The following is a 24,669-nucleotide window of genomic DNA, read 5'->3' on the forward strand; positions in this document are numbered from 1 at the left end:
ATAGATAATTAAAGATAAAAAAAATATGCATTGGTGAATATAATAGAGTCACCCGTATCATTTAATGTGGGACGGAGGGAGTATTAGGTAAGCAAAAATTAGTCAATATAAGTTGATGTATTAGATACAAATTTTGAACTAAATACATTAACTTTTTTTTGAAGGAAAATACATTAACTATTGTTGACCAAATTTTAATTATAATTTGGGATGGATGGAGTATTATTTTTATACCAAAACAGTTATTGGTTTAGTCAAAAGACAAAAAAGTTTTTGGTTTGGTAAAAAAACAAACAGCTTTTGGTAAAAAAAAAAAAAAAAACCAAATTTCAATCACTTATAAATACACAGATTTAACATTGGAGTAACATCCTTAAAAAAAAAAAAACATTGGAGCAACAAATCAAAATTAACTTGCAAAGATCATCTCTTAACAGCAAACCAAATGTCAAAATCTTTCGGTTTCTTTGCATTTTTGGCTTTAGTTGTTGCAGGTAATAGTCTTCTCCACCATTATCACATAAATTTCAAATGAACTTCCGATTAGGATATGCTAGAAATTAATGCTTGAATATTGGAGGGAAAATATTAGGTTAAGAATTAGGTTAACATATATAGTTTGATCAGACAAGCTTTAGAAAGAAAGATAGTCAGGAGAGTCAATGCACGTAATAAATAAAATATTTGCCGTACGTAAAAGATTATTTAATTGTCCATGCCTATCCTAATCTCAATAATTCATAAATAGACACTAAATATTGGAATAACAAACCAAAATATATTTGAATTGTATAATGACGAACCAAATGTCAACATCTTTCTATTTCTTTGCCATCTTGATTTTAGTTGTTGCAGGTAATAGTCTTCTCCACCATTATCGTATAGTTGTTAAATTATAGTAAATGATAAATCTCTAATTTTTTTTCATTTAACTTTTGTCCGAGCACAGGGAAATTAATACAGGTAGAAGGTGAATGCACAAAAATTGTTGGTAGTTGTGCAAAAGAAGATTGTTCTGAACACTGTAATTCCTTTGCAAGAGGCGTTCGTGTTTTAGGATCATCATGTTCATACTACAACTTATGCACTTGTACTTTTGATCAGCCACCACCAGGATTAACACCACCTGGTAATTGTATTATTGGGATGGGAATTTGCACTCGTGACTGTCAAGATGATTGTTGCAACAAAAGGTGTGTTAGTAGATATAGTAAAACTGGTGCTGGGAACTGTGTTGATGCCTTTGATATGATTCTTTGCCTTTGTTCCTATACTCGTTGAGTTTGATCTTAAAGGAAATACAATAAGTCTATATGATATATTCCTAGCTATTTCAAATGTATTCTCTTCATGATTTTATTCATCAATTAATTGATAGAATAGTTGACCAACCGAATAGAATATTTTGTAATAATTAGTTTCTTGTAATTATGGTATATCATAATTAAATAGTGGATCAAACTTTATATATTATGTATATATTCTAGGGTTAATTATGTTTATAGTCCCTATAAAATAGCGACCTTGTAAGTTTAGTCCTTACTTAATTTTAATAGCATTTTTAGTCCCTAATTTTGTTTTTTTGCCCTGAGTATTAGTCCCTACTCAATTCAAATTTGTTTAATTTATGCTTAAACTCTTAAATTTTTGAACAATTTTTTGCAGACATGTTTAGAACATTACTAAAAGTTCCTCCGCAAAAAATTATCGCAAAATTTGATTTCTACATCCAGATTTTATTATTTTTTATCTTTAACTTTTGTCGTTTTAAAAAATTCATATTTAATTCATTTCATGTCTGAAAATTCTAAATTTTAGTAAACGAACCTTTCATAGTGTTCTAATCTTGTCTCAAAAAAATCGTTCAAAAATTTAAGAGTTTAAGGATAATTAATCAAACTTTGTTTTAGCAGGGACTAAAATTATAAGTAATTTTTTTTTTATAGGGACTAAAAATGCTATTAAAATTAAGTAAGGACTAAACTTACAAGGTCGCTATTTTATAGGGACTAGAAACATAATTAACCCTATATTCTATTCATAGGGATGGCAAAGCGGGTTAACCTGTCCTGTTTAGCCCCGTTCCATTTAAGCCTGCTTAAAACGGGATGAGATGAGCCAAGTTAAATTACGTGATCGAGTCTAAAATTGCACTCCACCCCCGTTTAATGGCGAACAAACGAGTTGGCGGGTCGGCCCGCCAAAAAAAACTTTGTTTTGTAGAGAGAAAAAACAACTATTTTAATGTATTTTTTTACAACTTAATTGTTACAAAAAAACAATGTTGTTTTTATCATAAACAAAATATAAAAGATTAGGCATTGAATAATTTCGTGGTAAAAACTAAAAACAAAGTAATTAACAAATTGTCGAACTTAACATCATATTATACTATAAGGAAAATCGGTCAACATAAAACAAAACTATAATATAAAATAAGAGGGGAATATTTTGACTCCAAAGTGTGTTAACTTACTCCAAATCATGACCTTTAGATTCATTGATATGGTAGCCTTTAATTTAATTCTCAGTCAACCCTCATCACCACAAAATAACAAAACAATTAATGTTTTTTAATTGATTGATTGTTTTTTTTATTATTCTCCCTTCTTTTTTCCTCACGCTAAAGAAAATTGCATATGGCCACAACAGCAGAACTTGCAAGAAAATAAAACATATGACTTCTCTCTTCAACTCATTCAGTTTCAAAAAAAAAAAAAAACTGCTTCAATTCATTTTCTACACTACGCTATAAACTAAACCCTAGTTTTCTCTATTCCCCATTGTCATACCCCAATTTTTGACCTAAGGATCCTACATTCATACACCGACACGCGCCCTTTGACCCTAATTAAGTCTTTGACTTTTCGGTGGAAAAAATTCGACAGGAAGGTATTTTAAAATACCTCATTTTCGGTTCCGAGTCAGACCCTCTTTTCTCATAACTTTTTATTTTTATTTTTATGTTATTTTTTAGCTTAAATTTCCATCTTTTATTTTTTTTAAAATGATTTAATTTTAATCTTTAATTCTTTTTAGTCTTTATTAATTTAATTACTTCTTCTTAGATAAGTCCGAAAGGTAAGTCTGCATTTTTTTTATTATTATTATTTTTCACTTCAATTATCTTTATTATTGTTATTTGTTAAAGTCCAAAAAGTCCAAATACAGGCCAAACAACACAGCCTGCGTGAATCAGTCCCAATTCCTTTCCAAATTCATCTGCAAGCAAATCCCAAACGCGTTACCCAAGTATTCTCCATCCAGTACGCGTTGCATTCCTTCTTCATCCCAATCCTGTTTACGCGCTCATGAATCCAGCAACAACTTTGCATTTTCTTCTCCTCAAGCCACAATTTTTGTGCTACTTTCAACAAATCTTAAACCTAAATCCAGCACTATAAAGGAATCGGCATCACAACACAGAGAGGGGGGCCGAAAATTTCATAGGAAAAACCAATCCATCACAACGACATTCTCAGCCCAAAATTCATCAAGGCAGCAGACGCATAATGTCACAATAATCATCACTCAAAGCCTACAATTACAGAAACCATCAACATACACAAAAACCAATTGACCTGCAAAATCAAGACTACAAGGGAATCAAAAACGAAATCATCATCACCACCCAAACCCATCGGCCAGTTCCTCCAAATCCGAAACATAACACTCACGTAAACCAACTCATACCAACCTTCAATTTCAAAACGACCGATCCAACACCAATCCACGCAAACCCACAACCGACGTCGACCCATACCAATCAATATAGCTTCGAATCCATCACCAAACCGCAAGCATCACAAACCATCATCATCATCGATCCGTCCAAACACCAGCATCAACACGAGGCCAGACGCAAACCAGACGAAATCCGCAACCGCACCAAAACAGCAGAGGCATACACGTCTCACAAACAGAACAGACAGGCACACACGCGAGGGCAACACACCAGAATTGGCCATCTCAAACAAAACCGAATCGCTCATCCCTCAAATCACAATATCAAGTCTGAACCAGAAATCAAAGGTAGCGTTTCTATTTGTTTAGTTTATGTTTCTTTTTTAGACATAGAACCTAAGGATTTGTACTTGGGATTTTGGATTTAAAAAGAAATAACGAGGGTAAGGAGAGTTTGTATTTGGGGATTTTGGTTTTAAGAAAGAACACAAGGTGAGGAAGAGAACACACAACTTTAAGAGAGGGAAGAGACTGATCTGTTAGAAGAAGAAGATAGATGAAGAGAGCTTAGAGAGAGAGAGAACGAGGGAGAAGATAGAGGGTAGAGAGAGAAGCTCTCTGTAAAAATGAATGAGAAATGGGTTAATATAACCCATATATGCTCTCCCCAACCGGTCGGTTCCTTAAATCCGACCCGCTTTTAAACCCAAAAAAATGGTTCCTCTAGAAGCCCAACACGTATCTGCTGTCCCTTAGGCCTAGTTTGCTTGTTTCATTTCCACACGCCTCACCTGCTTCACGTACCCCCTTTTTCGCATCATTTTTATTCTTATTCATGCATTTTAAATTTTAATTTCTTAAGTTAGGTTGCATATGCACTATTCATTTATTTATTTATTTGTGTATATTTTATTTTATATCATTCATTATCCATTACGTACAATTTAGATTGCATATTAGGTTTAGATGCAAATAATTCATGCATTTTTTTTAGTTTAGTTTTAGCATTGCACATTTTAATTTAGTTTCTTTTATTTATTAGAATGTAATTAGGCTTTAATGTAATTTAATTTATTTTATGCATGAAACTTAGAATGTAAAAATAGGCTTTAATGTAATTTTTTTTTTATTTATTATTGCAGACCCTAGAATGTATAATAGGTTTTATGTAATAGCTTTAGGTGCATGTGTGCGTGAGTGGGTGTATGTTTACCCTTTATACTTGGTAGTTTAGGTAAAAGGTCCTTGTGGTGGTCCAACGCTCCCATAAGGTCCTTACGCTTTTATTTTTCTGCTCCGTTAGTTTAATTTCTTTCCAATCATTTCAAAAACAACAAAAACATGCAAATAGTTCAAAAATCACAAAAATATTTTTCTTAAATAAACCTTGATCTTAAATCAAGTGACCGTCTTTTTCATTTTATTTTCTTAATCAAACATTAATCAATTTAATTTCATCATGAGTCCATTTTTCTTTAATATTAAAAATTACGAACCAATTCCATTTTGCCACTTGGCTTTTTACTTTAAAACCTTTTTCAAAACATTAAAAAACACTCAACCCATCAAACGTCAATTTCTACCACGAACTACGTGATTTTGATCCCTCACGGGTACGTAGGCAGAGGACACTCGTCCTTTCAAATCAATAAAATGTAGATAATTAGGTCCTCCTTTATTAATCATTTCAAATTCTTTTTTCTTCAAAAAATAAGCAAGTTATAGCACATTATTTAAATAAAACTAAAAGGTTCCCGTAGAGTACTACGGACATAAAGGGTGCTAACACCTTCCCTTTATGTAACCAACCCCCGGACTCCCAATTTAAATAAATTTTTTCAAAGTCGTGAAATAAAAAGTGAGTCAAACGCTAATCAAATAGCCTTGATCTCCGAAAAATGACGCGACACCCATTCAAACCCTAATTTTTTCATTGGGAAGGAAAATTTGTTGAAACATTATGTGTAACACCCATACTAGACGTATCTAGAAAGTCTAGCACGTGCGTTATCTTTAGTACTGGATACATTAAATTTTACAACAATAAAAAAAACTTCGAATGAATATCTTATACAACAAATGTGTTCGTACAATAAGATTGCAACTTAACTTTCCTATTACATAACGTATACATCCTTGAAGATCCACATCATCCAGCCAAAGGTACGAACCAACACTTGTCGCAACATCCATTCGGCTACTAGCTTGCAAATCATCCTGATATCTGAAACATATAAGGATTGGGATGAGACATAATGTCTCAGTGAGTTCCACCTAACCCTAGGCTATAGGCAACCTCTGGGGAAAAACCTATAGTCGCCACGTGTCTACAATACAACCTGGCGGTTGATTATACGTGTGTGGAGTCTTGCTTCCCTAGACGGTAGTGCATGCTAGACCCGTCATAGGCTTATCTTACTTGTTATAGGCTTCTCTTCTTATACGTGTCATGGCGGTTAAGGGGGAAACTAAAACCGCAATGCCAAGATACGATCTACGCACCAAGGCCTTTGCTTGCTAAAGTCATGACACGACTCTAAACCGGACGATTAAGGGAAACCTAAGATCGTCATCGGTATAACTCTCTTAACTTGGTTACTTTGCTTACTTGAATAAGTTGTATCTAATAAACATCCTTAGTCTTGCCACAAAAGTGACTTTTTCTAGCTTGCTAGCTCTTGACTTTCTACTTCTATATTCTTTCTAGTTCTTGACAGTCTATGCCAAGGCTCTATGACATAACATATAAATGAATGATGAATATGCATAGTCAGCTTTATTGATTATGTTAGCGTGTAACAAACAATCATCAACTTGGTTCTTTTTACGGATTAGTCCCGAGTGGAGTAACCTCGGAAGATAATCCCTTACTACCGGTGAAATGCTTAGCAAGAGCGCACCGGACTCCCTTAGTGAAAGTGCGGGTCCCTTACGGCTTACCCCGTTCCCCTTGGAGAACCTTTTGTACCCAACCTTGGAAGGTATACAAAAGACACGACACCTTAACTTAGTGAAATGCGGCTCCCTTGCGGCTTAACCATTCCCCTTGGGGAACCCCTTGTATCCAAATTGGATATCAAGAGACATGACACTCTTTCTTTCTTAAAAGTCTTAGTCTTATGCATGTATGAAGATTAAATCTATACATACTATCTCTTATACCTCGGATCCTTAAACGATCTCACTAGAGGTAAACTTATATGCTTGCTTTACTTAACTTGTGAATGGATATGAAATCGATTCACGTCTTGCCATACTCGTATGGCACTTGCTTCTATGCGAAGATAATACTCACATTACCTCGCGTCTTATCAAGCATATTACTAATGCATAACATTCTATTCTTTCTAACTATACTAGTTCTCGGTAACTATACCGAGGCTCTAGTTCTTCCCTTTCTTAATGGTTGACTTGCTACCCGCTCTTATCTTACTATTCTTTCATTGCCATGCTTTGCTAATTATGCCAAATACTTGCTCCTTCTCAAGAAATCTTTACTTAAAATTAGCCAATAAAATCTTGGTTTGAGGGGTTCATTTCATAAAAGACTGCTCGGGTAACACCGGTTTATAGGACGTCAACAAGACCTGAGACGAGAAAACAATGCCGTAAGCACTGTCTTGCTCGCGAGGCGAGCTAGGGGCGAGCAGTACCCCTGGTTCGGCTGTCCTGCTCGCCATGGCGAGCTCACTTGCTCGCGAGGCGAGCTGTGACAGTCCAGCCCTGCATAATAGGTGTTCTTGACCCAAAAGCCTCAAAACCAAATATCTTTATGCATAGTATGATTCTAGAGGTCATAGGAAACTTATGAAACATTTAAATGGCAAGCATTGGCAAGTATAGCAAGCATAACATGAAAAGGGGTGCTTACATACTATATGCAAACCCTAAAAACTTCATTTCTTATCTTACAAGTCAATAACATAAACTCAAGGTAGGAAAGCTATCTAAGGAACTCACCTAACATGATTCACACATGATTACCAAGCTTCAAGCATCATCTTCACTTCACATGACCAAACCCTAGCTTTTTGCCCCTTTTTGCTTTCTTTGTTCAAACCAAACCAATCTTATTATTTTCTTGCAATCCATAGCATCTTGATCTTTGCTTGATCACCTTTACTCCAACCCAAAGCTTTCTAACCAAAACCCTAGTCTCAAAGGAATCTCTATGTGAGGAAATAGAGATATCAATCCAAAGCTTCTTGTTGTTCTTGAGAGAGGAGGAGAAGGAAACTATGATGTTTGATCCATGGGGGAGAAGATTTGATAACATGGTGTGGTAGGGAGAGAAGAGAGGGAACCGATGGAGAAGAGGGAAGGAAGAGAAAAGCCTTGCCAACATCTTAGGAGAGAGAATAGAGAAGAGGAAATGAGATATTTTTGGTCCTCCACCAAATAAATATCTTCCTCTCGTGCAATTACCAAACTGCCCTTGACTTAAGCGTGTTATATACGCCTCTGATACTTAACCTGTAATAAGCTGATATTACGTAATGAATATTCTCCATTAAACTTTCTTCCAAATAAGTTCTCTGGGACGATCGACTGATACAGTTCGGATACTGACAGGCGGGATGTTACATTATGGCTGGAAAAGGTGAAGGATCTGCAATTGGAATGGATTTGGGAACAACTTATTCATGTGTTGGTGCTTGGCAACATGATCGTGTTGAGATCATAGCAAATGATCAATGTAACATAACTACTCCTTCATATGGCATACTGTGAAGTGTGAACAAATAAATAAATTCCAACATCGTAATGGTATACGCAATTTGTGGCCATGTGCAATTTTTTTTTGGTGTGAGAAAAAAAAAAGTGAAGGGAGAAGAATAAAAAAAAAAAGTGAAAGAATAAAAAAAATCAATCAATTAAAAGACATTAATTATTTTTTTATTTTGTGGTGATGAGTGTTGACTCCAATAGAGAATGAACTTAAAGCCTACCATATCACTTAATCTAAGCCATTAATCAATATTGAAATTAAAGGTCATGATTTAAAGTAAGTTAACACACTTACTCTTGGAGTTAAAATATCCCACTCATAAAACAAATCCTAAAATAAATTCAACAACCAAAATCAATCCAAAAGGATAAAAATAAGTCTCTACATAGAAGGTTGATAATTTTTTTATTGAGTAAATATAATAAATAAACAAATAAAAAGTAAATAATATTTGTATTAGTGTATATATGTAATGTAATATGCATGAATCCATGATGCTATGAAAACTTAGTGGGGGCAGAAGCCCACAAAGTGATATATGTGGCTCCGTCACTGCTTATATGTATGTAAATTCCTCTTCTGTATTTTTATTTGTTCATAAAAATATATTTAATTTTATCCCAATGACATACACATAATAACTATTATTATTTCTGTCTTATATTAGATGACCTATTTGAAAATGTGTATCATTCACGTGACACACTTTGACCCTATTTTTCTATTAATATACAAAGATAAATAATATTATATAAAATGTTTTTGGAATCGTTTCGATGAATATTTACAAAATATTAAATTTTCATAATTTTTTTTAATAAATAATTAAAAATATTAATGATAAAAAGATATGCATTGGTGACTATGACAGAGTCAACCATGTCATTTAATATGGGACGGAGGGAGTACTCTCTCCGTCCCAAAATGTAAGCAAATTTTGAGTCAAATACATTAACTTTAGTTGACCAAATTTTACTTCTATTTTTGGACGGAGGGAATATTATTTTTTTACCAAAACAATTATTGGTTTAGTCAAAAGACAAAAAACTTTTTGATTTGGTCAAAAAACAAATATCTTTTTGTCAAAAAAACCTAATTTCAATGACTTATAAATACACAGATTTAACATTGGAGTAACATCCTTAACAAAAAAAAAAATGGAGTAACAAATCAAAATAAACTTGCAAAGATCATTTCTTAACAGCAAACCAAATGTCAAAATATTTCGGTTTCTTTGCCATATTGGCTTTAGTTGTTGCAGGTAATAAGTCTACCATTTTCACCATGCTTTTTTAAATAATAAATCTTTCACTAATTTCTGTTTCATTTTTTTTTTATTTTGTCTGAGAACAGTGCAATTAATAGAGGTTGAAGGTGTTTGCACAAACATTGTGGCTAATTGTGCTGATGAACATGTACACTGTCCATCGCAATGTGAAGCCTTTGGAAGAGGCGCTAAACCTATAGGATCGAATTGTGACTTCTACAACTTATGCACTTGTACTTATGAACATCCAGTAACAGGACAATTTGGAGTTAATCAATGCGATATCGGGATGGGACTATGCACTAAGGATTGTAGGAATGATTGTTGTTATAAAAGGTGTGAAAGCAAATATCCTAAGTCGGGTGTTGGGGATTGTGTGCAAGACTATGGTCTTGACTATTGCTCTTGTACCTATAGAAGGCGTTGAGTTTATTCTTGATTGAAATAAATACAATAATTAAGGAAATTCTAACTTGTGCCCTAAGGGTACATGTTAAGAATCCCGCTGATAGAAATTATTCTTAGAAATTGTGTTAATTTATTGCTTAAAATGTGGAATATTAATTTTTTTCAATAAATTCTTACCATTAATGGAATGTTTAACATGTGCCCTTCAAAGGACACAAGTTAACATGACCCTAAATAATATGTATTCCCATGTCAAATGTATTCTTATGATTTTATTCACCTTTAAACACATCATTTTATTACAAATGAAATTATGTAATGAATAATAAATAACGATGATAGTAATTGTTCATAATAAACAAAAGATTTTACCCAAAGATGGTAAAGATACTCACAATGGTGGTGGACCGAAGAAGAGATGCTCCGATCATTGGTCGTGGTGCTCCGAGGATGTTGTGGTTGCAACCCCGTTGAGGAGAATGTGGGGTGTTGTACTTGCAGGTGTTTCAACACCCAACTTAGTATATGAGTAAGAGTGAGGTGACTTATAGAGAGCATGTGGCCCATTATATAGGATCGAGGAGGCCGTTATGTAGTAATGGCGGGAAGTTGTTATGTGTCTTCATCCAGGAGAAGAGGATCTGATACCTGAGGGTAGGTTTTCTCTTGTTGGGACTCTAAGTAATTGGACCTAATTTGTGGTGGGCTTGGCTTTTGGCTAGTCCAAAACAATAATAATAATTAATAATAACGAGTAATAATGTTGTTCATAAAATTGTTTTTTTTTCCTTTTTTTCCCTTAAAAAAAAAATTATTTTAACAAGTCAAAATGAACATATATATTTACCAGTCAAAAGGCTCTCCTCAGCACAAGAAGTGCATGAGAATAACTCAGAATTAAATGTATATTGTAATACTCGAGAAACACTAACACGAAAAAAGCAACACATGATAGATATCCGATATATAGTAAAGGGTTAACCCACCAATGGTTAATATCAATAAAGCCAGTTTTTTTTTTTTTTTTTTTGCTTTTTGCCGATAAAAGCGTTAATTTCTCTCACGCCAAATCACCTAAAGTGTAGCTAACAAAACAATATGCATCAAAGACCTTATTTTCTTAGAACATCTACACAAAGAGGTAAAATGCAAAGAATGATCGGGGAAATGAATGAGATTCGTTTGAGTAGCATCGTGCATCTTTCCCATGCATTGTACAAGCTTTCATTGTTTACTCGTTGAAACTATAAATATGTTCCTCTTCTCCAAGTAATTTTATTGTTGGGAAAAGTGACTAAAAAACGTCCTCTTCAATCGATCCCAAGTAGCTATGGAGCCACATGGAAGCTCGTTGACCCATTTTGTTACAAGACGTTCATTTAGGCATTGATCATCCATTTTGTTACATATTGGACTCTTCACAACTTTCATAGCTGAAAAAACACGTTCAACACTTGCAGTTGCTACCGGCAAGAGCAAAGCCAAATTCAAAAGCTTATAAATCATAGCAAATGTGCTGCACTTATTTGATTTCATGAGTATAGCACACAAATCTGAAAATCCTTTCAACGTAGCAAATTTTGGGTCAGATTGAACATTTATAACATAATTCTTAATTTGATGGCGTAACGCCACTTCCGGCACATCTATAAAATCATTTGGATAAAACTCAGTCATCATCAAGAATTTGTTCACATCAAAAGTTGCAAATGACTTTGCGGGACTCAAACATGAAACACGTTGTAAAAGTTCAACATTCTCTTCACCAAACCTAGCATTGAGCTCTCACAACTGTAAATCTAAAACACTAAACAAACAATCATTCAATGATGCAAGTTAGAAACACTAAAAGTTGAAGAGTGTTGTCTAGGTTTCTTCCTTTGTGCATACGGTGTATCCCTATCAGGCACATCAATATCATATTGATTGCACATTTTAATAACTTTATATAAGTTCTTCCCATCGCTCATTCCTTATTTCCTGTAATTGTTTTTGGTATCATTGACAAGTGACAAAGCATTCAAAAGATCTTATTTTTAACATGTGTTTTATTTGTTAAAAAAATAACAGGAAAATTGCATGTGTGGCTTTAGCCACACATAGTCTATATGTGTATCCGTCCCTTCATACTTCTAAAAAGTGTGTCATATGAGCATTACGGTCTTCTGATTCCTTACCTGACAATTGGTTCTCCCTGAGAGTGGCAAGAACAATGGTTTTGATGTCAGAGAGAACGGGTTTCGCCGGTTGGAACTCCTAGGAAACTTCGTCGGGGTTCTCAGGTCTCCCGTAATCTCCATGTGTGATGTATTCCACGTATCCCATCTCCTCGTCGTATGAGAAATAACTGAATTCAGGTAGTGGAACAGTTGTTTCTATTTGTACTTCTCTTGCTTCACGGATAGATTTCAAGACTGCTCTTTCGATTTTATCGATGTTGGAGCTGAACAGAAAGGTATCAAAATCTGCACCATGCATAAAACAATTCAGAAGGATTATAATAAGAGCATACGAAAGAAGATTAGACTATAGCTTGCAGAAAAGTAAATAAAACACACTAAAACCAATTATTAAAACAGACGAAATATAATCTAACTAAAAGATACTCCTCCTATAAACCAGAAACAATAAAAACAAACTATATATTTGTGTAATTCTTGAAAATAAATTAAGAATAGAAACACTAACCTAATCTAATTAAAAATAAAACAAATCTCACCTAATAAATAGAAAAAAGAAACATCCCTAAATAAAAAGAAAATAAAACTATACTAATCCAAAAAATAATCCTTACTAGAAAATATGGATTAACCCTAAAATCTAGTAACTAATACTGATACTAAAAAAAGAAGATAAAGTAAAACAGAAAATAAAAAACTAAATATTTAGATAATAAATTATGTGGATTGTCTTGTCGAAATATCAATAATCCCAGAAATATCAATAATCCCAGAGAACGACACCAAAAACTTGATGGAACGAAGTGACAAATGCACCAAATCGAAACAACTAATTTTAGCTGTTTATAAAAGCAATTAAAGTGTTTATGGGTTTGCAAGGTTTAAATTGTCTTGCAGAATGCGATATTAGGTTGTTTGATTCATATTATTAATGGTGATTAGGGTATTCTTGAATCCCTTCTACTTTATTTGTTTGAATTAACTTGATTTATTATTATTATTCATGAGTTTTCCTTGATAAACTAAAGTTCTGATATGACCTAGTGATGTAATTGTGGGAAGTTCGAGTATTTGTGTCTCGATAAGGGATATACTTGCAACTTCTCATAAAGATGAACCACAACCCTAACAATCACACTCATATTCAAGTAAAATAGATTAATTTAGAAATAAGAAATTTACTACGTTATTGTTCGGGAACCGACATGATAGTCAGTCATATATCTTAACATATGGATTAGGTCAATCGCTAGTTAAAAAGCATTAGGAATGGAACATATACAAATTAACTCATTCAATTGAATGATAAACTGAATAAAAACTTTAATAATTCATTCCAACAAATAAGTAGAGGCTCATCATGGAACCCTAATCAAGAGAAATTCAGTTACTCGTGGTAACCGAGATCATTACGAAACTGAAGAACATGCCATATACAACAAGAAGAGGAGAAAGCCTTACCTTGAAGATCTGGATGCCTGACTGTTGCCTTGTACCGCCAACTTTCTGAATGAATAAAGTGTGTGCAAGAGTCTTTATTTATAGGCTTGTTTGCTTCTAGGTTAAGATATGATTTTTGGGCTTTTCCACCAATCAAGCTTAAAAAACAAGCAAACTGTGGTTTCTTCCTGTAGCAACAACGCATGGCACATGGTGCAATGCGCATGGGTGCATTACACAGCCCCAAAGCGGAGTGTTGCTTTTCCAATGCACAAGGGCACATTTGAGAGCTCCTCATGGGGGAATTATGCACTTTTCGTCCTTTTTTTAGCGTTCTTTTGTTTACAAATGCCTTAATATTTGAGATGAATTTTCTACATCTTGTATTCTCTTCAAAAACATTCTAAGAAACATTAATCTTCGTTCTTTAAATCCCTAAGAAGCAAATGACTCTCATAGTACAATTCGACGACATTATCCATTTAAGGCGAAATTTTCAAATCTGAATCAAAGCTACTCAAGGATGATTTTGATAAGTTGGTAATTGATGACATTCTGTCATTACGTAATATTAGGGACTTATTGTGACATTTTGATAGAGTTCTCATGCAATTTATACTGTTCTGGAGTGCAAAAAGCTTAAAATTTGAAGTCTGTTCGAAGGAAATCGCGCCACGCCAATTTCAAGCCGTGCTGCGATTTTTGAAGCAAAAATACACACTTCCTGTAAAGGGGAAATCGCGGCACGCCAATTAACAAGGCGCGGCGCGATTTTGATGGGTCAGGCCCATGACTTCTATAAATACTGCACTCAAGCTGAAGAACAGGGGTTACGATTTTGGAGAGCAAAGTGCGATTTTGAGACATCGGAGACGGCTAGAAGGGCGATTTCTTCATCCTTTTACCAATTCATGTATGTTTTAATTATTTCATTGATTATGCTATTTGTAAACTCGATTATGAGTAGCTAAATCTCTTAGAGATTAGATCCGAGATGAATCTTTGTAACCCTAATTGACACATGTTGCTGTGAAACTCTATTTTGTTTATGAATTCAACTCTAGTTTATTCAATTCAATTGTTCTTAATGCTTTTTATATCTTGATCACATATAACTTGATTTTGTGAGAACGAATGACCACTGACCATGGCTTTCAACTTAGACCTAATTGAATTGTTCTAATAAACAGGGTTAGTCTAGGAATAGATAATCGTTTGTTAGTGATAATAGGTTAACGTTCGGTAAAACCTTCAAGAATTATTAGACCACCTAAGGAATTAGGGGCTGTAGTTTAAGAAGAGGGTCCTAACTCAAGGGATTGATTAGGGCTAATTTGTTAATCATCGTAAATTAGAAGAGGGTTCATAACAAATAGGTGCAGTAGACCAATTAGGGGAACTTAGAGGATTCGACGGATCTGATCTCATCTTTCTCTCCTATTTTCTTAATCAAATCTTTTCTGTTTCTTGATTTAATTAAAATCAAACCAAATCTACCGCCTAGTGGCAAAACAAAATAAATTTTATACATCCTAATTATATAACGAAATTGAATTATTGAAGTTAAAAACAGTCCTCGTGGGAACGATATTTTTACTACTTCGATAGTATTTGGTGCACTTGCCAGAGATCTATCAAGTTTTTGGCGCCGTTGCCGGGGACTGTTGAATTATTTCAACAAGGCAATTACGTTATAGTTTAGGGTTTTTGCAATTTAATTTTCTGTTTTTAATTTTTATTTTTCTGTTTTCATATTCACTTGATTACTTTGCGTTGTGCAGTGCTACTAAGGTATTTTGCTGTTTATGCGAGGTAAACAGAGCTCTGACGACTTAGAGTACGATCCGGAGATTGAAAGAACTGCTAGAGCACTTCGGAAAGCTGTCCGATCGCAAAGGTTAGCTCAATCCGTTCCACCGGGTGTTCGAGAACAAGTACCGGAGCAACTCTCAAGTGAATCTGAAACAATCTCTTCTCCTAAATCTGCAACTATGGAAGGAGAAGGAGTTGTACCACCAAGACCTAAGCTTGGAGACTACGGGTTAGCCACTCATCGCGGTCAACTGACCCACACTTTTCAACCAGCTAACCCCGTAGCGTTCGACATCAAGACAACTGTCCTCAATGGTTTGAGGGACAAGCAATTCGATGGGACTGAAGCTATGAGTCCTCATGAACACTTGAGCCGTTTTGCTGAAACCTGTGAGTTTTGTGTGCAACCAGCCACCGTGACTGAAGCACAAAAGAAGCTAAGGCTATTTCCTTTCACCTTGACGGGAAGAGCAAAAGATTGGTTGCTAACAATTCCAAACGGGACTGTCCAAACATGGGAAGAGTTAGAGCTGAAGTTCTTGGAGAAATACTTCCCTATGTCTAAGTATTGGGACAAGAAGATGGAGATCTCTAACTTCAAGCAAGGAGAAGGTGAATCATTGTATGATGCTTGGGAGCGATTCAATTTGCTTCTCAAGAGATGCCCTAATCATGAGTTCACCGAGAAGCAATACCTCCAAATCTTCACTGAGGGGGTAACACCAAACACTCGAATGTTCTTAGATGCTTCCGCGGGAGGTAGTCTCAAAAGTAAAACTGATCATGAAGTTCAAGCTCTAATTGAAAACATGGCTGGCAATGAGTATCGTGATCAAGCTAAAAAGAAAGAAAGAGGAGTGTTTGGGGTAAGTGAACAAACTGCTATCCTTGCCAACCAAGCAACAATGAACAAACAGATCGAAGCTCTAACTAAGGAGTTTCAAGGCTTCACTTTGGCTCATAAGCAACAACAAGTGGCTGCAATCAAATGTGACTTATGTGGTGAAGAACATCCCAACGGTGAATGTGTTCCGGAAGGATCAAGTGAAGAAGCTAACTTCATGGGAGGATATCAAAGGCAGAATCAATACTACAATTCAGGCATTAATAAGCATCCAAATCTAAGCTACTCAAACAACAATGCTTTGAACTCTCAGATGCTAACTCCTCCTCAACAACAACAAAGGAAGCCATCAGCTCTTGAGGAAACTATGATGAACTTCATGAAGATGACTCAAGGCAACTTTGAAGAGATGAAGAAGAGTCAAGAAGCTGAAAGAAAGAACAATGAAGCTTCTAGGAAGATGCTTGAAACTCAACTGGGGCAATTAGCTAAGCAGTTGGCTGAACAAAACAAAGGCGGATTCTCAGGTAACACTAAAGATAACCCTAAGAATGAGTCTTGTAATGCTATTGAACTGAGGAGCAAAAAGGTTTTGACACCTTTAGTTCCAAAAGCTCCAAAGAAGGTTGATGAAGTAGTTGAGGTGGAGGAGAATGATGTAGTTGAAAAGAATGATGAGGGTGTAGTTGAAAAAGAAAATGATAATGGAGTAGTTGAAAACGAAAGGAAGAAAAAAATAGAGGGAGAAAAAAGTGAGAAATTAATTGATGAAGATTCAATCTTGAGGAAGTCGAAGAGTCAAATTTTGAAAGATGGAGACAAACCACAGGTTATTCCATCATATGTGAAGCTTCCATACCCTCACCTTTCGAAGAAGAAAGAAAAGGATGAAGGCCAATTCAAGAAGTTCATGCAACTTTTCTCACAACTTCAGGTGAATATTCCTTTCGGTGAAGCCCTTGATCAAATGCCGTTGTATGCTAAGTTCATGAAAGACTTGTTGACTAAACGAAGGAAGCCTAAGGATGATGAGAACATAGCACTTTCTGAGAATTGTAGTGCTATTCTTCAAAAGAAGTTGCCACCTAAGCTGAAGGATCCTGGTGCTTTTACTATCCCTTGTTCAATTGGACCGGTAGACATTGGAAGAGCTTTATGTGATTTGGGAGCAAGTATAAATCTGATGCCACTTTCAATGATGAAGAAGCTTAAATGTGGGGAACCAAAACCAACAAGAATGACCATCACTTTAGCTGATCGGTCAATCTCTTACCCTTTCGGTATACTTGAAGATGTGCTAGTCAAGGTTAATGACTTGGTGTTCCCAGCAGATTTTGTGGTCCTAGATATGGCTGAAGATGAAGACATGCCACTCATTCTAGGGAGACCTTTCCTTGCAACTGGTCGTGCTTTGATTGATGTTGAGAGTGGAGAGCTAATGTTGAGATTCCATAAGGAGCAGGTAGTCTTCAATATCTTTGAGGCAATGAAACACCAAGATGAGAATCCCAAGTGTTACCGGATTGATGTTGTGGAAGAAACTGTCGAAGATAAAACACTTGAATCTCAATCTATTCAATCTACGGAGGTGGAAAGTGTGGAATCTATAGATAGACAAGAAGTGATTGAAGATCTTGGAAAGATAGAGGGTGTTAAGCAACTGGAAGTAAGCAAAGAACAGATGCAACAGCAATCATTAGGAGACATCCGTGACAACAAGTATGGGGGATTGACAACTGGTAAAAATGAAATAAAGACTACTACCACTGGTCCAGGTGGTAAATTGGCTTATAGAAGGATTCCCTGTGGGATGCGTAATGGGCTGGCTGCTTTTCGATGGTGTATGCATTCAACTCTCTCTGATACTTTGGAAAGAATTAGGAGGTACTGTGACGAAGGGTTGGCAAGAAACAAGCCTGTTGATGAAGCTGTAGACCTAAAGAAGTCTGGTGCACAAGGAACTTTCAAGGGTAAGGAACAAAAGCTGAAACGGTACCGTAAAGGAGGACTCCCAAACAATGAAGAGGGAGCCACATCATATGATCCTTAGAAATAGTCATCAGTCAAGCTAGTGACGGTAAAGAAGCGCTGAGTGGGAGGCAACCCACTATTTAATTTTCAGGTATGATTTTATTGCTTTCAAAAACAAAAACACAAAAATATTTTTCTTTTCTTTTAATACAAGGCAGGAAAGTTTTATAAATTTGTTCAAATATACCTCTTGCCAAGAAAATCATGCAAGGTACTGATGTCTTGCATGATTCTCTCCTCAAAAATTTTCAGAACTTAAAGGAACTCAGGCATTTTTCAAGGAAACAAAAACTTTTTTTTGCCTGAGAAAGCAAAAACACACTCCCTGTTGCTCAAAATCGCGCCGCTCTGTGCAAATTGGCGTGCCGCGATTTTGAGAACAGGATAACACTTTCCCTGTTTTTAAGAAATCGCGCCGCGCCTTGTAATTGGCCGCAGCGCGATTTTGCTTGGAAGCCTCCCAACCGTTGCAAAAACTAGCCGTTACAAACCGTTTATCTCCCAACCGTTGCAAAACTAGCCGTTACTAGCCGTTACAACGCAAAATCGCGCCGCACCTTGCATTTTGGCGTGCCGCGATTTTGCCCAAACAGCCCTATAAAATCTTAACTGTTCATCATCATTTTCATTCCATTCTTCCTACCTTTCTCTACCAAAACTTCCCTAAACTTCCATTCACGAATTCTCTTCATCTTCATCTCAATTTTCACTTCCTAACCATCATCAAACCACAAATTCATCATCCATTCATCAACCTAAACCTCCACAATTCACCAATTTTCCAAAACTCCACAAATTTTCCATTCACCATCTTCCTTTCACTCACAAATGGCCTCAAACCAAAGAAACACCCGCTCCAAGAAAGCCACCAACCCCAAGCCATCCTCAAGCAAATCCAAACGTCCTCGTGCCGCATCCGAACCACCAGAAAACGCCATCCATTTCATCAATGACCTAGCCCAAGAGTTCCATCAATCTATGAAAAGTTTCGAAGTTATAGGGGAGAGGAAGTTTGATTTCACAAAGCTTGTGAAATATCCTTTCTTTGAGTCTGAATTACGAAGGAGGGGGTGGACGAGATTGAATGAGATGATCGACGAGGCAAACAACAAAACGGTGATCGTCAAATTCTTTGCAAATGCAAGGGTGTCCGATACACCCTTTCAATCTTTTGTTCGAGGAAAGTACATTGATTTCAGCCCGGATGCTCTCAACGCATGGCTGAATGTTCAAGCACCGGAAGAGTGTTGGGTTGAAAAACTGAGGAGGGAGAGATTTGCTATTACGGAGGATACTTTTAATGAGATCATCACCACCATGTGTAGGCCTGGGTCGACTTGGAAAAAGTCCCGGATGCTTACCTATGCGGAGATGCTGCCGGTACCCAAGGCGTGGGTATCATATGTGGTCCAGACTCTTGAGAGTGCATCTTGCACTTCTGAAATTCCTCTCAAGAGGGTGCTTGCTGCCTATGCCATCATCAAGGGGCACCCTATAGATATTGGCCGCCTCTTGGCCAATAGTCTTCATGATCTAGCAACCGGGAACACCACACAGTTGGGACATGGAAGCTTAATTAATTGGTTGTGTGAGCAACAGTTGGTGCCGGCTTATGATAGTGATCTCAACACAAGCAATATGAAGCCGATCACCGACTCGGTCATGGATGGGTTTGTCAAGAAATATGAAGGCTACATCAAGGAGAGAGAGAGGGAAGCAGCAAGGCAACAACAAATGGAGCAAGGAGGGAGTAGTAGCCAAGGGGGTTATGCTCCTCTTCATCCAAAGCTTGAGGAATTCATGCATGTGCAAGCTAATTGGATGAATGAGACTTCGGACCAGCTGTGGGTGAACCGTCCTAGGTTCTCAGCTGCGTTTGCTGCGGAGGCTCAATTGCATATGGGTCCGATTCGTGGGTCTTATGAGAGGTTTGGAGGCTCCCGTGAGCACATGGAGCAATATTTTACACATCAAGAAGAGTATGGGCTGCGCATGAGGAGGGAAATCACTGATGATTTCAACACCACCGAGCAAGATCAAGGGGATGGCATCTTCGAAGGATTGAGGACACCGGGGGCTGGACACTCGGATGATGATCAAGACATGGGCTGATCTACTGATGGATTAGCATTTTCTGCTTTGTATTTTATTTTTCAGTCATTTTTCTTTTGATGTATTTTCTTTATTTTCTTGTTAATGTCGAAGTCCATTGAACTTATTTCCCTATTGTAATTACTCCTGCACTTGTTTATTATTAATGAATTTGTTTTGTTTCATGTGACCTATTCCAGTTTAGTAACAGTTGTTTGATGAAACGGTATTCCAAAAGTTCTAAAGGAGGGGTGACTTGATTCAAAGGCGAAGTGTATGGCGTTGCTAGGTAGTCACATACTCCCAGAAATCTCAGCCATAAGGTTCATTGCCAAATCTTGTTTTTCAATTTACTTATATTTAGATTAGTTTTCCATGCAACTGCATTTCTAGAACTTGCATTGTTTCTCTATTATTGATTGGTCTTTGTCAATTACACACTGAGGCAAAAGTGCTTGGTCCTGTGAGCCTTTTTTGAAGCCTACCCTGTTTTAATTTGTTGAATTTATCCTTTCTTAACCAATTGTGAGCCGGTAGGATTAGAACTTTTTGTTCGGTGACAAACTACATTACAAGCCTAGAGACTTTTTAGGACTTATCCCTTAATGAATTTCTGAGTTAAGGCATTGTAGAATGTTGCTAAAGATTAAGTTTGGGGTTGCTATTGGAATTTGCAACCAACTAAGTTTGGGGTGGGGGTACTAGAGAATAAGAGAACAAAAATGAAAGAAATATGAGATTGTCATGCAAAATATACACAAAAATGGTGTATCAAAAAAAAAAAAAAAAACAAAAAGAAATTGAATGATGAAAAAGGGACAAAACATTTAAAATCCGAGTAACTTCAAACTCGATTGTCCCTAAATGTTAAAAATATTCTCTAGTACCTTTGCATTGATTGTATTTCCACAAGGTGAATGAAGGAATGAATTTTGTGCTATAACTTCCGTAGGAATGCCTAACTCAAATTTTGTGTAGCCTACTTATCCAAATATATCCCACCTTTCACCTAAGCCCCGTTATAACCCTAAAGACCTCAAAAGTGTGTAATGATATTGACTTTGATTGATATTTAGAAACTTTTCAAGCGTATGGTAATATGTAGACCTGCATGTCGACTGGTAGAACCCTGTTTCAATTTGATGCGAGGAGTTGTGAATTGGTGGATGCGAACAAGTCAAACTAGCTCATCTTTAGCTAGAAGGAGAATGAACTTTTGGGTACTATCGTTTTGTCAGGTAACTGTTATTTTACTGTCGTTTGTCACTGTTGCAAGCAAATTCCTTGAGGACAAGGAATGGTTTAAGTTTGGGGTTGTGATGACATTCTGTCATTACGTAATATTAGGGACTTATTGTGACATTTTGATAGAGTTCTCATGCAATTTATACTGTTCTGGAGTGCAAAAAGCTTAAAATTTGAAGTCTGTTCGAAGGAAATCGCGCCACGCCAATTTCAAGCCGTGCTGCGATTTTTGAAGCAAAAATACACACTTCCTGTAAAGGGGAAATCGCGGCACGCCAATTAACAAGGCGCGGCGCGATTTTGATGGGTCAGGCCCATGACTTCTATAAATACTGCACTCAAGCTGAAGAACAGGGGTTACGATTTTGGAGAGCAAAGTGCGATTTTGAGACATCGGAGACGGCTAGAAGGGCGATTTCTTCATCCTTTTACCAATTCATGTATGTTTTAATTATTTCATTGATTATGCTATTTGTAAACTCGATTATGAGTAGCTAAATCTCTTAGAGATTAGATCCGAGATGAATCTTTGTAACCCTAATTGACACATGTTGCTGTGAAACTCTATTTTGTTTATGAATTCAACTCTAGTTTATTCAATTCAATTGTTCTTAATGCTTTTTATATCTTGATCACATATAACTTGATTTTGTGAGAACGAATGACCACTGACCATGGCTTTCAACTTAGACCTAATTGAATTGTTCTAATAAACAGGGTTAGTCTAGGAATAGATAATCGTTTGTTAGTGATAATAGGTTAACGTTCGGTAAAACCTTCAAGAATTATTAGACCACCTAAGGAATTAGGGGCTGTAGTTTAAGAAGAGGGTCCTAACTCAAGGGATTGATTAGGGCTAATTTGTTAATCATCGTAAATTAGAAGAGGGTTCATAACAAATAGGTGCAGTAGACCAATTAGGGGAACTTAGAGGATTCGACGGATCTGATCTCATCTTTCTCTCCTATTTTCTTAATCAAATCTTTTCTGTTTCTTGATTTAATTAAAATCAAACCAAATCTACCGCCTAGTGGCAAAACAAAATAAATTTTATACATCCTAATTATATAACGAAATTGAATTATTGAAGTTAAAAACAGTCCTCGTGGGAACGATATTTTTACTACTTCGATAGTATTTGGTGCACTTGCCAGAGATCTATCAGTAATCTTCAAATAACGGCTCTCACTTTTATCTCCTGTATAAGTACCTGACTAGTTTGAAGAAATTAAGAGATTACATATTTTTTACAAGTGTCAAAACTTTGTCAAATTTAAAAGTGCTCAAACACTTTGAAAATTCTTACAAACTTAATATCTTAGAATTTCTTAGTGTCAGAAGTTTCTTAAGCTTAAAGTTAGTTTACTACTTTTCGAGTTCTAAAGTGTAAACACATACAAAGATTTTTGTAAACTCTTACTGTATAAGTCCTCTTGTGTGAGGCAAGGAAGTCTATGACTTGCATATTGTAGCAACTATAATCTTGTGTGATTATAGTGAAAATTATAGAAGTACAAAAGGATTGGACTAACATTAGATAGTGGAGTGAACCATGATAAATTTGTTTGTGTTGTCTCTCTATCTTACGTTGATCTCTTTCTCTTTTGTTTAAACTCCTAAAAGATTTTCAGAATTAAAAAAAACCAACACAACCTTCTTGTGTTTTTCTCACCTTAAACTCCTCTAAATGACCTCTTATTTTTCTGCAAATGGACAGAAAACAACTAAAACATAGCATAAAATAACATATGATGCTCTGACATCACCAACCTAGAAGTAATGAAGGCATGCTAATGGTCGTTTTACGAGTTTTTGGAAGGACATATGGGTTGGAAACTCCGTCCATTTGTGAGGCATTCCCTCTCATTTTCTCTCTTTCTACTCAAAAAGAGGCTATAGTGGGGAGCCTTTTGGCTGCGGGGGGATCGTTATTTGCTTAGGGGATATTACCTTTCAATTGGGAAGAGTACTTACTTAATGAGTTGTTGGTCACTCTTCAAGGGTTTAGAGGAGGGGTGGATGAGGATGCTTAGTGGTGGATTCCAAATAAGGATGGTGTTTTTTTTTCCAGTTAGATGCTCTTATAATGTGTTATATGAGGGTTTGCTTCTTGATGGTGAGTCCAATAGGTTGTAAATGGGTTTTTTTTAATACCTTAGGAAGAGTCTCGCGCCTTCAACAAACCCATACCACACGCCTCAACACACCCAAATCATAGAGCCGAAAATCTCCAAAGGGTTGTCAAAATCACAAACTACGAAAAGATAAATTGTTAGAGCTTGATAAATGTCCCCTATCTTCCACAAGTCATACTCATGAAACTTTCTATCAAGCTACAACCTGACTCCCTCATCTTATAGCTTTTAGAGTAACTATTTAGGACTGGGCCAAGGCCTAATCCAAGTTAGGACCCAAGTTAAATCAAGACCTAATATAGAGGGAACCCATATCATGGACATACCTAAATCCCACAAGATAGTAGTCTAGACCAATGATCTAAATCGTGCATTTTGAATCCAATGTTGGAAATACGCTCATATCATTACAAGTTTCTTTTGAGGACACATGTCCAGGTGAAAGCTTGACAACCAAAACCTCTACTTATTGTTATACCCTAATTTTGGACCTAAAAATACTAGCTCCATTCTTCTTTTCTTGCATCCCAAGTCATTTGAACTGTCTCTGATCAATTACATCTTTCTCTGCATTTTATTTCAATATTACTTGCAAAATTCATGAAAAAGGGTATTTTAGTCATTTCCTGTACCCAAACTCATTTTAGTCCTTGAAAATTGTTTGAGTCTTTTCAAATAGTTTGAATAAGTCCTTATTTCAATTCTATGTCAAAATCCATTTCAAAGATTGCGTTTGAAGTCATTTTGAGTCAGTTTAGCCCTTAGGGGCATTTTAGTCTTTTCATGTGTTAAAATTCTGTTTA

The 24,669-nt window shown here is 36.0% G+C and overlaps 2 protein-coding genes, 1 non-coding gene and 1 pseudogene across 3 annotated transcripts; 2 read left to right on the top strand and 2 right to left on the bottom strand.

Moving 5' to 3' along the window:
* The first annotated feature begins 750 nt into the window (after positions 1-750).
* LOC146945729 (defensin-like protein 182) lies at positions 751-1,319 on the top strand. Its single transcript, XM_085748849.1, has 2 exons — positions 751-855; positions 950-1,319. Exons 1-2 carry the CDS (start codon positions 795-797, stop codon positions 1,279-1,281), a joined length of 393 nt encoding a protein of 130 aa, XP_085604975.1. The 5' UTR covers positions 751-794; the 3' UTR covers positions 1,282-1,319.
* Positions 1,320-9,622: 8,303 nt separating this feature from the next.
* Positions 9,623-10,107, top strand: LOC146945730 (uncharacterized). The gene is made up of 2 exons (XM_085748850.1): positions 9,623-9,674; positions 9,767-10,107. Exons 1-2 carry the CDS (start codon positions 9,626-9,628, stop codon positions 10,105-10,107), a joined length of 390 nt encoding a protein of 129 aa, XP_085604976.1. The 5' UTR covers positions 9,623-9,625.
* A 1,256-nt stretch (positions 10,108-11,363) lies between these two features.
* Positions 11,364-14,006, bottom strand: LOC146945731 (uncharacterized; annotated as a pseudogene).
* Positions 14,007-16,092: 2,086 nt separating this feature from the next.
* LOC146945732 (small nucleolar RNA R71) lies at positions 16,093-16,199 on the bottom strand. The gene has a single exon (XR_015029519.1). It is a non-coding gene; the product is annotated as a small nucleolar RNA R71 (small nucleolar RNA).
* Positions 16,200-24,669: the final 8,470 nt, after the last annotated feature.

Source organism: Medicago sativa, chromosome 2, assembly GCF_051527215.1.
Source record: "Medicago sativa cultivar Bolivia chromosome 2, Bolivia_mono, whole genome shotgun sequence".
In the NCBI taxonomy this organism is placed as follows: domain Eukaryota; kingdom Viridiplantae; phylum Streptophyta; class Magnoliopsida; order Fabales; family Fabaceae; genus Medicago; species Medicago sativa.